Source organism: Python bivittatus, unplaced genomic scaffold (assembly GCF_059951505.1).
Source record: "Python bivittatus isolate LINGU-HERP-01145 unplaced genomic scaffold, Pbiv_v1 ctg000850_np1212, whole genome shotgun sequence".
In the NCBI taxonomy this organism is placed as follows: Eukaryota; Metazoa; Chordata; class Lepidosauria; order Squamata; family Pythonidae; genus Python; species Python bivittatus.
This window is the reverse complement of record NW_028277112.1, coordinates 28,346,419-28,362,187: the sequence shown is the minus strand read 5'-3', so window position 1 is coordinate 28,362,187 and position 15,769 is coordinate 28,346,419. Positions and strand designations below refer to the sequence as shown.

The window sequence follows — 15,769 nt, the reverse complement described above, 5'->3', positions numbered from 1 at the left end:
AAATCTTATAAGGAATTTATGGTTTTCACATGCTCATTTATCACCTATTCTTGCTCTGATTTCTGATAGATATGATGACAATGGTAGAAGTCAGACAAATGTGTAATGCTTTCTATCAAATTTGCACATCAGTTTCTTTCCCTACCTTTAATTCATCCTTTCTTGCATTTAATTCAATGATATGATTTATTACTTTGTTTTTCTTGGAGATTTTTAATATTTGATTTACTGATATTTTTACTGGAATTAAATTGTACTTTTGTCACACCATGAACATGAAGAAAATGTAACACTGAGAGATGTGGCAGGTTTTCTTTTGATGTTATATTGGTTCTTTTATACATGTTGCTACTTTTCTATGATGAATTGCTTCATAAATATATGTAGATATATCCATTGTCTGTCTGTCTGTCTGTCTTTCTTTCTTTCTTTCTTTCTTTCTTTCTTTCTTTCTTTCTTTCTTTCTTTCTTAGGGTTTATGAAAGAAATAGCCATTATATTTAAATCTATATTAAATCCACATTTTATGATTTATAGTAATTATCTATAATTATTTTATCAGATGCTTTATAAAAAAGAGGAATAATCACAGTACCTATAGTATGTGGTACATTAAAACCGTGATCAATATTACCACTCTAGCTAACACTTAACACGTGAGCTGAAAGGTTTAATATTTTAATATTTAACATTTGTTTGTTTAGACGTGGATGAATGTGAGATTGGTGCCCACAACTGTGACATGCATGGTCTATGTCTCAATGTCCCAGGAAGCTTCAAATGTAGCTGTAAGGAAGGATGGATTGGAAATGGAATTAAATGTATTGGTGAGTAAAGATAAATTGATATAGTTGCTTGCCTCATAAAAAGGCATATATAAGTTATGTGTTCATTTTAAAATTGATTTTTTAGATTGATTGGTCACTGGGGATTTCCTCTTGCCGGTAGTAGAAAGTAGGGGCAGCCAGCTAATTGACTCTACAGTAACAGAGTCAGTTGTATACAGTATATACCATCAGGAGATGGATTTAGAAGAATCTCAACAAATTTCAGACAGAATCTTTCTTCTCCATATAGGCTAGTCAAATGGTTCCATTTTATATGTGGGTATATTAGTTACTTTCACAGCAAACATCATAAACAGTCATTTTACAACTTTAAATTTATCAGGATCTCCTATTCCAAAAGGTAATTTCAGACAACTTCCGCAAAAAGGGTGACCTTCACTGTCAGCTGTAAATTCCTTCCTAATATATTTTAGGCTGTGTATTCTATACAAAAATTAAATGTAGCTCTGAGAACTTCAGTAAACCAACCCCATTATTTCCCCAGTTCTCCCCAACATTTCAGAAATAGGAAGCAGTTATGCCCATCTTTATTCACCGCATCCTGTCTCAAGTTTCAGATGTTCTTCTGGTTTCAAAACTTCCTATCCTCACTGGTATCTTTAAAGTATATCTGTATATTTCACTATGTTTATACATTCAAATATAACCATTATCCATAAGACAATAGGTGATACTTGTATGATCACAGGTGTTTTCCTGAGAGGTACCATCTTGTGAGGTCATAACCATTCCCATCCTATAGTGTTCACCAAAAGTTTTTATGGCCTTAGTAACAGGCCTGAGACAGCATTTTAACAAATTCATCAATTTGCTGATGTTTCATAAATAAATATCAAACTATGCTTTTTTCTATCTATCTGAACCATCTTCCCTTCAGGTATTAGAAGATTGCCATCATGTTTCTCGTTATCAATAAATATTGATAAATCATTTCTGGTAATCTCTCAATACTACACTTAAAGATACACTGATGATCATATAAGACTCTCTGCCTTTAATTTCTGGCACAGGACTTTTGCTGTCTTATTTGTTGAGGTGGAAATGCCAGAGCCTGAACTTGGAAACTTCTGAAATATGACCAATTGTTTTTCAAGTGAATTATATCCTAATGATTTAGAGTATTAATACTAATAGACTTTAAGCCAATTTCTGCAAGACATTCTGTGAACTTTAGAAAGCCAAATGATGGTTACTTTTAATGTGTTTATGATTTTCCTCTTTCTAACTAATTGCTTTAACAGATCTTGATGAGTGTTCTAATGGAACACACCAGTGTAGCATAAATGCTCAGTGTGTAAATGCTCCTGGATCATATCACTGCACCTGTGCAGAAGGATTTACTGGGGATGGATTTACTTGTTCAGGTAAGAGAAAGATTTAAAATCATTTTGTGAAAGAATTATATTTAATTTAGAAGTAGAATTCAGAACCCCATGGGACAATGGATTGATTAAGTGTTTACTTTTATGCAAACCTGGATATGGAGTTTCATCAAAGCCCTAAACTTTCCCATACATAATTTCCAAATACAGATTATTTTGAAAATGGTGTATATATTCATCAGAGGATAAAATTGACTTTTCTACTAGTGACCTTTAAGAAAAAGTGAATGAAATTTATTTCTAATGTACAAATGCCTGATGTTGTAACATTTTAAATTCAACAGATATTGATGAATGTGCAGAAAATATTAATCTGTGTGACAATGGACAGTGTCTTAATATTCCTGGTGGATACCGTTGCGAGTGTGAGATGGGCTTCACTTCAGCTTCCAACAGCCGAACTTGCCAAGGTAATTCACCACAACTCTAACCTTGTTTTGAGAATCTGGATCAGATATGAGGAGGTAAACTACAAGTACTGGCAGAGCTTTTGGGTGATGCAGAATATACAGCATATGCTTTACGTATAAATAGCTGTTTTTCTCAAGCAGAACGACTTTGCTTCAGAAGCTCTAGTGAAGGTTTGTCTTAACTTTGAAGTTTTCATGGCCTTGCACATAAAATGTTACATTGAACAGTGGATTGACCATTTTTGTCAATTAACAAATAGTATGTAAAAAAATGTGCTGGTCACAACTTTGTATATATATATATGGAAATATACATTGATAATGGTTCTTAGAGAAGTAAGCCAAAAATAAGAATTTTGTATTTGTGGTAATATATTTTTCAGTAGATTTCAAAGTAAAATGAACCGTTTAATTTAGTGACATGGCTGTAGTCTGCCAAGGTGCAAATGTATCATATCCATCACATTTAGACCTGCTGTGATATTTTAAACTTTCTATTGCAGCTCCAGTTGTTTTATTGTTTTTATTGCTGACTTTATAAGTGTTCTAATATATGCTTTTATCAGTTCGTTTAGCACACTGTTTAAATTATTTCAAATTTTTTGCTTTTAGATTAGATTTTTTTTTAATGGAAAATGATATGCAAATATTTTCAAGTAAATAGTTTTCAACTAGTCTTCTTTAAAGTTTCATATCATATATAAATATTGTATTCTAAGATGTATACATTCTCTCCTTATTGTATAGTGTAATTAATATATTCAGCTCCCTCCCAGTAAAACCACAAGGAACCATAGACACATAAGACTTAGACCTTTCAAAACAGATTTGCATTTGATGCATTATTAGGAAATAAATTATTTGGGGTATGTATTGTATTCATTTTGGTATTATCCTTTGTTTCAGATATTGATGAATGTGCCTTCCAGAATATCTGTGTGTTTGGTACTTGCAATAACTTACCTGGAATGTTTCACTGTATTTGTGATGATGGCTATGAACTGGATAGAACTGGAGGAAATTGTACAGGTAAAAATATATGTGTGTATGGGGTGGGGGTGGGGGTAGATATGGATATGTATGTGTATTGTGTATAATCAATCCTTTGTGTAAAGAGGTCAAAGCAGGAACATTGAAACAAGCAGAAAGCTGTTACACTATACTACTATTTATTGATACTTAATAATTTCTTTTTCATGTGGACTGTTAGCAAATATTTCCACAAATGCAAAATTACACATTCTTCTTATTAATAGATCATTAATCATAAACAGTCTTCAAAAGAACAATATCAGCATAAAAAAAGAGAGATGTATACAACACTGTTTACTAACAGAATAATATGGTCATCTCTATCCATGATTTCTTCCAGGACACTGGAAGAATTTTGGGGAGCAGGGTAAGGGTTGCTGAGGACATAGTAAATCCTGTTCCAAAATCAAATGTCTGCTGTTAACACAATATTGAATGTTGCCTGGTATTGTCCCAAACTAATAATAAGATGAACAATAATCAGAGGAAAAAGTGAATAGAAGCCAGGCTTATCCATACACTTACTTTTTTAAAACAAAGAATTGTATGGGCGTGACTGCAGATAACAGCTTGAACAGAGAAAGTTTTCCTAACAGAGCAATTGTATGCATGTGGGTAAAGGGGTAATTATGGTTGCGGAACTCACTGCGATATCCATCTTGGTTCTGCTTGTTTCCCACTGATTAAAAGTAATGCAATGGAAAATCAATATGCCAGTTCCAAAGCTACCATACGTTTTTGCCCTAATGGTGGCATGTTGATGGAATGAGAGAGTTTTGAACCCTGCAGTGACCTGTCTAGCCTCTCTTGATCCCAATCCATAATGCCCTTGATATGTTTATTTTCCTCAGTGCAATCACCAATAACAAAGATAATTCTGCCCAAAATGAAGGGATCAGTAACCTGCAGATCTCTCTAATCTAATTTGGATAGATTAGCAGTAAAAATGCTTCATTTTTTTTTTTTGCTTCATTTTTTTAAATAAGAAGCTGACTAAAAATGCATATTTTGAAATACTGGAGATTTTAATACCTGTCTCAGGACTTGAGCAGTCAACAGCTTCAAAATCTGTTATTTGCCTTCTAGATTTTTATTTATAAAATTATATGGATATTAGATTACCATTGGGAATCTGGAACTGGATTGGGATTTTTTTTTCCAAGATAGGTATTTTAGTTCAAACCTAACTTAGTTTCAATAAATCTAGTAACACCTGATAAATTACAGACAATATTATAGTACATCATAATGTTTAATAAAGATACAGCATGAATCATTCACATAATTATAATAATAAACATGCCCAAGAATAAGAAATTTGTTTTTATTCCAAATGATAATTATAGATATGATATAATAATGCTATAATGACTATGAAATTGAATTAGATTGTATGTAATTAGATTTTGGTTAAAGAAATAATTTAATGTTTACTTCTTTTTTTCATTAAACTAATGGTTGCTAGAATATAGCTATGAAATCAAAATATAATGAAGTATTGATTGGTTTAGCATTTCAGAAATCAGTTTTGTGCTGAAAGTAATAGGTTTTGTGAAGTAAACAATTAAGGAAGTGTGTTGAGATTTTTTTTCATTATGAAAAAATAATGAAATGAATATAAAGGCTTAACATAATTTTCAGATGCATATTTCTTACTTTAGATATTGATGAGTGTGCTGATCCTATAAATTGTGTCAATGGCTTTTGTGTAAATACTCCTGGAAGATATGAATGTAACTGTCCTCCAGATTTCCAGCTGAACCCAACAGGAGTTGGCTGTGTGGGTATGTAAGATTATAATAATTTTACATAAGTAGAAAGAAAAGACTGCCCCAGGGATGTCTGTTGTGGGAGACAAGAACAAAAATTGAAAACAAATATTTCATGATGCAAATGGTTCAACTTCATTAAATGCACTAATCCAGTGGGATTGGCTGGCAAAAAGTCATGCATTGTGTTCAAAGTGGTTCTTAAGGAACAGATTTACAAACAAGAAATTAGGGGGTTATAAAGGAACTTGAAATAACCACAATTATAGCCCATGACTGCACTGTAATTGAGCTTTCAAAAAGTCTACTATAGGTAGTCCTTGCTTAACAACCACTCATTTAACAACGGTTCAAAGTTACGACGGCCTTGGAAAAGATGCTTTACAACCTGTACTCACACTTAGTGCCGCAAACCATTGCACCACCACCCCCATAGTTGTGATTTGAAACCTTTTTATGATGGTTGTTAAGTGAATCACGTGGTCATTAAGTGATTTCTGGCAAAAAAGTTCATTGGGGAATCTGGATTCGCTTAATGGCCATGTGATTTGCTTAACAACCATGGTGATTTGCTTAAGGACCATCATAAAAATGGTCGTAAAATCGGGTCTGGTCATATGGTGACTTGCTTAACAACTGCCCCACTTAATGATGAATTTTCTGGTCTCTATTGTGGTCTAAGGGGAGACTACTTGTATTCTGCACTTAAAATATTATGCATTGGAGTATGTGATATATGTTCACATTATAAACACAGTAATATTGTACGGTGTGTTTTGAGATGTGCCTGGTGATTTCAGATGAAAGGGAACACATATTTAGGTATGGTAGCTAGGTTAGGTGAAAAAAAAAACAGCCTGATAGTCATAGTCAGTGCTTCATAGTCATTAACAATAAACAAGCTGTTCCTTAGCCTATTTATGTAAATCTTATTGGGTTTCTTCTCTAAACACATTTCTGGAATACTGTAGACCTTTCTGTGTTGAATATATCTCCACACCCACCAAATTGTTTCCTTCACATGGTACAGAATAGAGGAGAGATCAACTGGTGTTCTACTTTCCATCTCTGTTCTGTTGCTGTTAGGTAAATAAAAGGGTTAAAGCTAGAAAAACCAAAGGCCATTCTCTTTGGGTTAATTACCCAGAGTATTGCTTCCAGTGGCTGTGGAAAATTCTGTGCCTTTTGATAAATATATGAATACTGAAAATGTAGACTGTTGTTTTTAAGTTTCCTTTTATCTCTTGCCTGTTTTCCGTATCTCTCCCTGCTCTTGCCTATCTTTTTTCCTATTTTGGCAGTTAGTTGTTTTTTTATGTTTGCTGATTTTTAATTAATAAATATCAAGCCATGTTTTTTGCTAGCCTGGTATGCTCATGCTTGTGTGCTTGCTTTGATCTGGATTTAGGGACTGACTGGGAGTGTGCTGGCTGCAAACCAAACTAGAAATTACACACAGTCATTTTCCAACATTCTGCAAATAAACATAGGCTAAATTGTGTAACCTAAACTTTGTTTCACAAGCTTGTGGAAATAATGAAATGAATGTATTGCATCCTAATCTGAATGGAATACAGGAGGGGGTGTAGGAGTAAAATACATAGTTATCATTTTGCAGTCTCTATATAATAAATGTGAATTCATTCATTCATTCATTCATTCATTCATTTTGCCTTTAGCCCAGTAAAGAATACTTATGGTGTTAATAGCCTTACATTTAAATTAAAACTCAGAGGTTTTCATTTTATTTAATTTTAACTGAAACAACTTCCTGATATTAATAATAAGGATAAAATTAAAACTAGTTACCATAGTTACATGCTATTTATTTATTTAAATTTGTACACTACCTGACTCACAATGAGTCTGGGCAGTGTCATTTTAGATGACACACTGATCAACACAGCTTAATTTTCTTTTGTTCTGTACAGATAACAGAGTTGGCAACTGTTACTTGAAATATGGACCAAGGGGCGATGGGAGTCTCTCCTGCAATACTGAAATTGGTGTTGGAGTCAGTCGTTCTTCCTGCTGCTGTTCTTTGGGAAAAGCCTGGGGGAATCCCTGCGAGACATGCCCACCTGTAAATAGCAGTAAGGAAATGACTCTGTTAGGTGGGAGGGCAAATAAGTAATATAATAAGGAATAAAACAGATAACATTGCTATACACACATAAGTCATAAGACTTTCTGTAAACCAGTGCTTATGAGCAAACAAACATTTCTCAGAGGTGATACATCAACTTGTCAAAGTTTCTTGCTATGCTTCTGCCACATGTCAGACAAATCCTCCTGCCTTTATTTTATTCTTGGTTGTCCTTTTATTTAATCCCTAGGTGAATATAATACCCTGTGTCCAGGAGGCGAAGGTTTCAGACCAAATCCTATAACAATTATCTTAGAAGGTATTTTTTTTTTCTTTCATTGTGACCACTATTGGTTTTGCTGTTAGTAATGTCAGGTTTGATAAACTGCCTGTAAAAGGGAGATTGTCAGACTGAGTTTAGAGAAAAAGTAGATTCAAATTTAGAATAAGGATATGAATGAACAAGTGCCTATTGAAAGAACATAGACTACAGTAAAATCTTTATGTATAGATGGGAAGATAGATAAAAGTTAGTTCATGGTAATAATCCATCTTTTCCCATTTATTATAGTTTTTCCACCAATTCACAATTTCCTTTTAGAATGTTGAGGTCTTTAGGATTTCTTGTTGGATTTGGGAGGTTTTACTGTTAAGAGGGAATAAGGATGGTATTGTTACATGAGTTGCCCACATTTTATTACTTTTGCTAATTTCACCATCGCTTCAGCAAAAAAAAAAAAAAATTAATTAGAAATATAAATTGTCAGCTCTCTACTTGATTATTGGTTCCTGCTGGAAGGTAGAAAAAGTCTGAAAAGGAAAGGTTACTGGATTTTTATTGAAATACACTGCGAAAAGCACTGTAAATTTGACTTGGTTAAATCAAATTAATTAAGCCAGACACTAATAGTAACTATGATTTAACCACAATGATTTCAGTAGGGGAGCCAAATGTGCTTAATATTCTAATATAGTACTTAATATTTTTCCATCCAAAATTATGAGAGTGAAATGTTCTTTAACTTCAGCTGGATAATAATTTATTTGCAGCTTTCCCCCCAGATCTCTGTCATAACAAAGTAAGCAGATTTAGAATAAAAAGTAAAAGCATAAGTTAATCATTTAAAAGTGGTCTGCTATAGTCTTTCATGTAATTTTCATCAGCCAAAAAACATGGCCTTCTTTTTTGTTGCAGACATTGATGAATGCCAAGAATTGCCTGGTTTGTGCCAAGGTGGAAACTGCATCAATACTTTTGGCAGCTTCCAGTGTGAATGTCCCCATGGGTACTATCTCAGTGAAGAAACCCGAATCTGTGAAGGTAAAAATTCTTATTTTTTCTTATAGCAGGAAAGGAAAAACAATATTCTTAAGCAATGTTTTGCCCCACAACTGTTTTCCTCCTGAGAATATTATGTAGGTATTTAATGTGGGGTCGTAAATTAAAGCTTGTGGGTTCTAGCTACTCTACAGATCAAATTACTGAATTTGTCATAAATAATAGAAATTGAATCCTGCCTTCTTTGCCTTCTGATATTAGCCCAAATAGTTGGATGCAAATTCTGTCCTTTCCAATGAAACTTATTCAAAAGTAGGTTCAAGTAGTAAGTTCAAATATGTGTTTATGTCTCTGCCTTACACACACACACATGCACACACACACACACACGCAGATCTCATATAATTTAAGAAAGGTTCAAAGGACTTAAAATGATTAATTTATAGTAATTACAGTATAATTAACTGTAAAGTACAATTGATGTACTTAAGTTTAATCTATGAATATACAAACTCTGAATTAATTTTATTTGATTCAAATTTGGCATGCCTGCTTCATTTCTTTTTTGTCTTTTGACATAATGGCAACTTCATGGAACTGATCTATACTGGACCTGAAACAGAGAAGGAAAGTTAACTGTAACAGTATCCTAAGACACTGTTTTTCCAACTGCATATCTGTCAGGTTCAAGCAGTGATTTTCAGTGAGAATGTAGCATAGGGAAAACATTGTACTACTGATGCAGCTTGTGAATCATGTAGTTACTGTTGATTTTTAAAATATGAATAAATGAGTAAAATGAGTAAATGAGTAAAAAAACCCACAGGATTAAAAGATCTATTTATTGTTACAGTGGTACCTCGGGTTACGAATTTAATCCGTTCCGTGACTCTGGTCACAACCCGATTTGTTCGCAACCCAAAGCAAATTTTCCCATAAGGTTCAATGTAATTACCGTTAACCCGTTCCGGTGTCTGCGGACCACGCGTCAAGGGCGGAAAAACGGCCCCGGACCGCACGGCAGGGCAGAAAAACGGCCGCGGACCACGTGGCACAGGTGGAAAAATGGCCACAGACCACGTGGCACGGGCGGAAAAATGGCCGCGTGGCACGGGCGGAAAATGGCCGCGGACCACGTGTCATGGCGGAAAATGGCCGCGGATCCGGTTCGTACCCCGAGGCGGAGTTCGCAAACCGAGGTAAATTTTTGCAGCCGGACCTGGTCGCAACCCGAAAAGTTCATAAGCAGAGGCGTTCGGTACCCGAGGTACCACTGTACTTTGAGAACTTCATAGTAGAGTGTCTCAATTCTGAAGTCAGTTCAGTAAATCCAGAAGTAGCTCAGCTTCATTTGAAAATCATTTTCATTTCTTCGATCTATTCTATGTTTAATATTTGCTCATTTGTTATTATTTGTCATTTTTACTTATTGAAATTAATTTTGGTGCTTGATTTTTTTCCCCAGATATTGATGAGTGTGTTGCACATCCTGGTGTGTGTGGACCTGGGACATGCTATAACACCTTAGGAAACTATACCTGCATTTGCCCCCCAGAATACATGCAGGTGAATGGAGGACACAATTGTATGGGTACGTTTTCATATTTACACAGTGCCATATTGACTTTCTAAAACTCTAAAACTTAGGACCAGTTTACACTGATAGTTGTTTCTATGCAAGTATCTTAACAGCAGGCAAAGACTATAAGCAGGATTTGCACCAAAGCAGCATTTATGTAGAAGCATCATATGTGGCGAGGTGTTTCACTGGAAAAGTGAAACAAGTCCCTGAAGTTTTCTTGGCAAGATTTCAGAAGTGGTTTGCCATTGCCTGCTTCCTAGGGCTGAGAGGGAGTGGCTAGCCCGTTGTCACTGGCTTTGTCTCTAAGGCAAGACTAGAATTCACGGTCTCCTGGTTTCTAGCCTGGTGTCTTAACCACTACACCAAACTTTCTCATCAGCTAAACTTGGGTATATTTGTTAAAACAACCTAAATCTTGGCTGTTATTTTTATTGTTTGCTAAATATCCCCTTTGAAACATACAATCTAATATTAAGTAAGTTTACTTGGAAGTAAGCTCCAGTTTTCAGTGGGATTTACTTTCAGGTAAATGTGTATGTTATATATGTATATATTCATATTTATTATTAATTTGTGTGCATATGTAGACACACCCATGCACATACAGATATCCCCCCGAAATTACGTATCTACTCTAGATATCCCACACATAAATTAAACCAAACTAAAACGCTTTCTATACTTTGTTCTGTCCAAATTGCTTTTGAAGCAATGAGTACTGGAAGAAACATGTTTAAAGTAAAGGTATATCCTGGGCTTTGCGACACAGAGTGCCCTTCCATACTAACGATGCATTTATTATTTTTTTCTTTATTCCTAGTTTCTTTGATTTTGTAATCATGCCGTTTTTTGGAGCTATAAGAGGTCAGATTGATCCAATATGAATAAAAAAGTTACATGAATCTTAGCATCCCTGATCTCGTGATACAGTTTTTTTCTGGAAATTTAAGATTTAAAAATTAACCAATACCTCTATCATGGCTGAGTTTCCTACCTGTCCAGTTCTTTTCCTCATCTACTTGAATAAACCATGGGATATAAATATAGCTGGTGTATCTTCTGCTGTGTTTTAGACAAAATTCAGCTTAGTTAGCTACAAAATCTCTTAGCATGGTATGTACAGAAAAAGTTTCTAATTCAGAACCAATATTTCTGAAATATTCTACAGGATATTTTTTAAAGTATATGATTTTTATATCTTTAGATATGAGAAAGAGCTTTTGTTATAGAAGCTACAATGGAACATCTTGTGATAATGAACTTCCCTTTAACATTACCAAGAGAATGTGTTGCTGCACTTACAATGTTGGGAAAGCCTGGAACAAGCTGTGTGAGCCATGCCCAGTTCCAGGAACAGGTAACAATTCATTTACATTTTCTTGGAGCAATTTATATTTAAATGACATCTTTGATACTCGCTTTAATTTATTTAGTGAATAAGTGTAGGTATCATGGCAGCTTTAGCATAAGATGTTAGCTTGACTTTCAGTTTCACAGTAAGGAAGAAAGTAACTTTTTAGCCCTTTTTTCCTTCCAGTATTGTGTTTTATTTCCTGTACAATCAAACTTGTTAAAAATAAGAATTCTGATTCTCAGATAGCAATGAAAGAAAAAGAATTGAAGTGAGAATGCCGTCCTCTTTCAGTGGTTAATGCTTTCCTTTCCTGTTGCTGCATTTTGATGGGAGAACTAAATAATTCAAAAAAGGCAGGAATTCACAATTACTATATCTTTATGCAATCCTATCTTGCAGTGATCAGTCACTATTACAGCTAATATTTGGATTATATAATGTGCTTAATTTTGGCTGAAGAAAATATTCCTATATGGAAGGTAGAACAGGGCAATTTGTAATGCAATATTTTCTTCAGAATTACTGGGTTTTATACTTCCTTGTTTCGTCTCCAATTCTGGTTTTTCATTTGCTAATCCAAGGAAGGCAAGTATTATATTAATGATGTGAACCAACTAGTTTAAAATTACTGAAATATACATGTACTACTTTTAGAAATAATGGTATATCTGTCTAACTCTTGCAATGGATTTTATTTATTTATTTATTTATTTTCTATAGCATGTATGTTCTTTTCCTGTGTATTAAATGTATTATTTAGTTAACTTGGGGAACACTATCTTTGTTAGTGTTTGTAGTATTTTTATTATAAACAGTAAAGAATTATATTAAGTGGCTTGAACGAAGAGGATGAATAAAAAAAATATTCTATACAGATGTGCATTTGGTATATGATAAGAATAATATGGGAATCCTCTGCAGTGGTTTTATGAGATATCATATTGTGCAAAAAGAATAATTAATTATTTGAAAATTAAATATACTTACAACTTAATAAAATACAGTATGCCTATACAACCAGAAGTATCCCATCCTTGTTGACTTTATTCATATATTGGACATGAGATTTTTGACAAATCTCAAAAATAAGGGTGATGTCTCTCTCTCACTTCAGATTATTCTGGAAGTGATCTGATTTTCTCCTCATACCAGATAATGCAGACATTTTTTTCAAGTCTTTTGAAAATTTGAAAAAATGACAGCTAGACAATAACAGGAAAAGAATGAGAAAAGGCTCTCCATCTAGAGAAGGACCTGAGAATTAAAAGACGTGCTTTTATTTGAGATGGGTGTCTACAAGCCTCTGGAATTGTACTCATGCTTGGCTCAGGAGAATTTTGATGCAAGTGATAGATAATTAAATAATTACAAGGATTGTAAAATAAAACTACGAAGTATTTTTAAACGAATTGAAATAAATATAAGTTTTCCCCTTTTTGTCACTTAAGTTGAATTCAAAACATTATGTGGAAATATTCCTGGTTTCACCTTTGACATCCATACAGGAAAAGCGGTTGGTAAGTTTGAAAGCTGTTGCATTATTTAAACTACATAAGCTGAGAATGTGAGACTGTGATAAGCAATCCTCTTTTATTTTTAATTACCTTTTAAAAATTAAGTCATGAATAAAATTTTGACTTCTCTTCCCTACTGCTTTAGATATTATGTGTTTTCTCAACACCCTCTCCCTGAATTATGTTTTAAATATACACTGAAATAAGTTCAGATATTTACATACGTAGATATGCACAAGTTTCTGTCAGCTTGGTATCCCTCATTAAATTGAGTCACTTATTTGCAATAAAATACATCTATATAAACATCTCCATATGTATGTAAACTATTATTACAGGGGAAAAGCCTAGTCTGATTCCCTATGCTTGTACTGTAGCTTTTTATGGATTTATTTTCTCTTGGAAAAATTCCTAAATGTGCTAAAATTATATTAACTAAAATGAAATATTCTTGTTACCATTTTAAGTGCCATGCAATATTTTATATGTCTATATTTTAGTAAAATATTAATGCAATTTTTATTGCTTGCATAGAAGGAACTTCAGACCACACATGGACTGTTGGCAATATTAACCCAATGCATTTGACTAATGAACATTCATTTTTCAGATATTGATGAATGTAAAGAAATTCCAGGTATTTGTGCCAATGGTGTTTGCATTAACCAGATTGGGAGTTTTCGTTGTGAATGCCCTACAGGATTTAGCTACAATGATCTGCTCTTGGTCTGTGAAGGTGATATACTTTTTTGTATAGCCTGATTGTCACCGCAACTGTATGTGTTTCAAGCTGGTGCAAATAGCAGAGTATATGCATTGACAAGTATATGCAGATTTTACACATTTGCACTGCCAAATCACCGTTATCCCACAATGATCAACTGTGATTGAGTGGGCCAGAAAAGAAAAAAAATGCACAAGATGAAATACTTGTGGAATGTTGGTACATATTCTCCCACAGAAACTTTGTGAATGTTTCTTTTACACAGAGCCTAATTGTTAGAATATATAAGAATTTTAATGTCTGTTGAAAAGATAAAAGGATGCTTGTTTTTGAAAAATAGATTTCATTGCATTTCATTGAATTTCTGGCTTAGTTTTTGCAATATAAGTCTTCAGCTTGTCCATTAACTTTTAAACCTTATTATTAGTTATTCTTCTTTTCCTAATATAAGCCAGTCTGTGTATTGTCTTATTTCACAAGATAATGTTTATCTTGCTAATTTGATTTCCTACTTAGAAAAAAAAAAAGGAAGTAATAACTCTCTTGTAAGCATCAATGTTGCTTAGGAAATGTTATGTTTATGTTCCTGTTATTTGCTATGTTAGAAGCAAAATGATAGATTTATTCAATAATTTTAATCCTCCTGATAATTTTTCTATTACCTTAAGTTATCGTTTTAAAAATATATTTGGGGACATACAAGTTTCCTTCTTGACAATGTTGTAATATTTTAATTAAAAATAAATTAAAATGCTATTTATGACTTAACATACCAAGTGTACTGTAAAATACTAGGGATATATATTGATAATAAATGCATTTAGATTTTAGATTTCAACTGGAATGTAAAATTCATGTTTAAATTGTTTGATTAAACTTAATGGAATATAAAAGTGCTTTAACTGATTCATATTCACTGTACCTTGCTCAGTGTAGAAAATACCTGAATGTTTCATAGTGGTAAAACACATATATTGACTCTTAATCTTGGATTATTGATGTCACAGATATTGATGAATGTAGCAATGGTGATAATCTCTGTCAACGAAATGCAGATTGTATTAACAGCCCTGGTAGTTACCGCTGTGAATGTGCTACAGGTTTCAAACTTTCACCCAATGGTGCCTGCATTGGTAAGGAGTCACTTGTGATCAGCATTTTGCTTAATATTCATTTTAGCTACATATTTTCCAGATTTCTATACTGAATTTACATTTTGTTTCACCATTTTTTAAATTCATAAGCAGCAAAATGTAGTAGGAAAACTGCTCTTGTAATTTCCTTCAGTATAGTTAATATATTGATTTTAACATGCATAAAGAAGAAAGTTTTTCCAAAGGATGCTGACTCAGAGAATAGAGCTTTTTCTTAGGACAGTTTGGTTCAGAGAGTAGACTTTAGCTCTAATAATCGTTAACAGATTCTAGAAGTGGAATTATGAGTAATAGATAAATTATAATACCATAGATAAATATGTACATCATGTGTTTTATATTTTGTTTTAGATCGCAATGAATGCCAGGAAATTCCTAATGTATGTAGTCATGGCACATGTGTGGATAAAGAGGGGAGCTACTACTGCATCTGTCAAAATGGTTTCAAGGCATCCCACGATCAAACTATGTGCATGGGTATATGAATAAATATATAAAACGCTTAAATTATAAATCTAGAAAATTGCTAAACTGAAGATTGGATGGCAGTGGCATAATTCTCAGGGAACTATAAGTTCCATATGCACAGATAAAATGTAATAATTAAAAACTGTCTTATGTTAAGCTTTCTACCT

General features: G+C 33.4%; 1 protein-coding gene across 1 annotated transcript in view; it reads left to right on the top strand.

Annotated features, from left to right (window-relative positions):
* Positions 1-15,769, top strand: part of FBN2 (fibrillin 2) — a 152,697-nt gene that overhangs the window by 103,705 nt on the left and 33,223 nt on the right. Inside the window, exons 32-45 of the mRNA XM_025177307.2 lie at positions 705-827; positions 2,090-2,212; positions 2,515-2,640; positions 3,547-3,669; positions 5,334-5,456; positions 7,373-7,534; positions 7,778-7,846; positions 8,723-8,848; positions 10,272-10,397; positions 11,593-11,745; positions 13,191-13,259; positions 13,867-13,992; positions 14,988-15,113; positions 15,486-15,611. Of these exons, the coding sequence (XP_025033075.1) occupies positions 705-827; positions 2,090-2,212; positions 2,515-2,640; positions 3,547-3,669; positions 5,334-5,456; positions 7,373-7,534; positions 7,778-7,846; positions 8,723-8,848; positions 10,272-10,397; positions 11,593-11,745; positions 13,191-13,259; positions 13,867-13,992; positions 14,988-15,113; positions 15,486-15,611 (1,701 nt within the window). The remainder of the gene's footprint in view (positions 1-704; positions 828-2,089; positions 2,213-2,514; positions 2,641-3,546; positions 3,670-5,333; positions 5,457-7,372; positions 7,535-7,777; positions 7,847-8,722; positions 8,849-10,271; positions 10,398-11,592; positions 11,746-13,190; positions 13,260-13,866; positions 13,993-14,987; positions 15,114-15,485; positions 15,612-15,769) is intronic.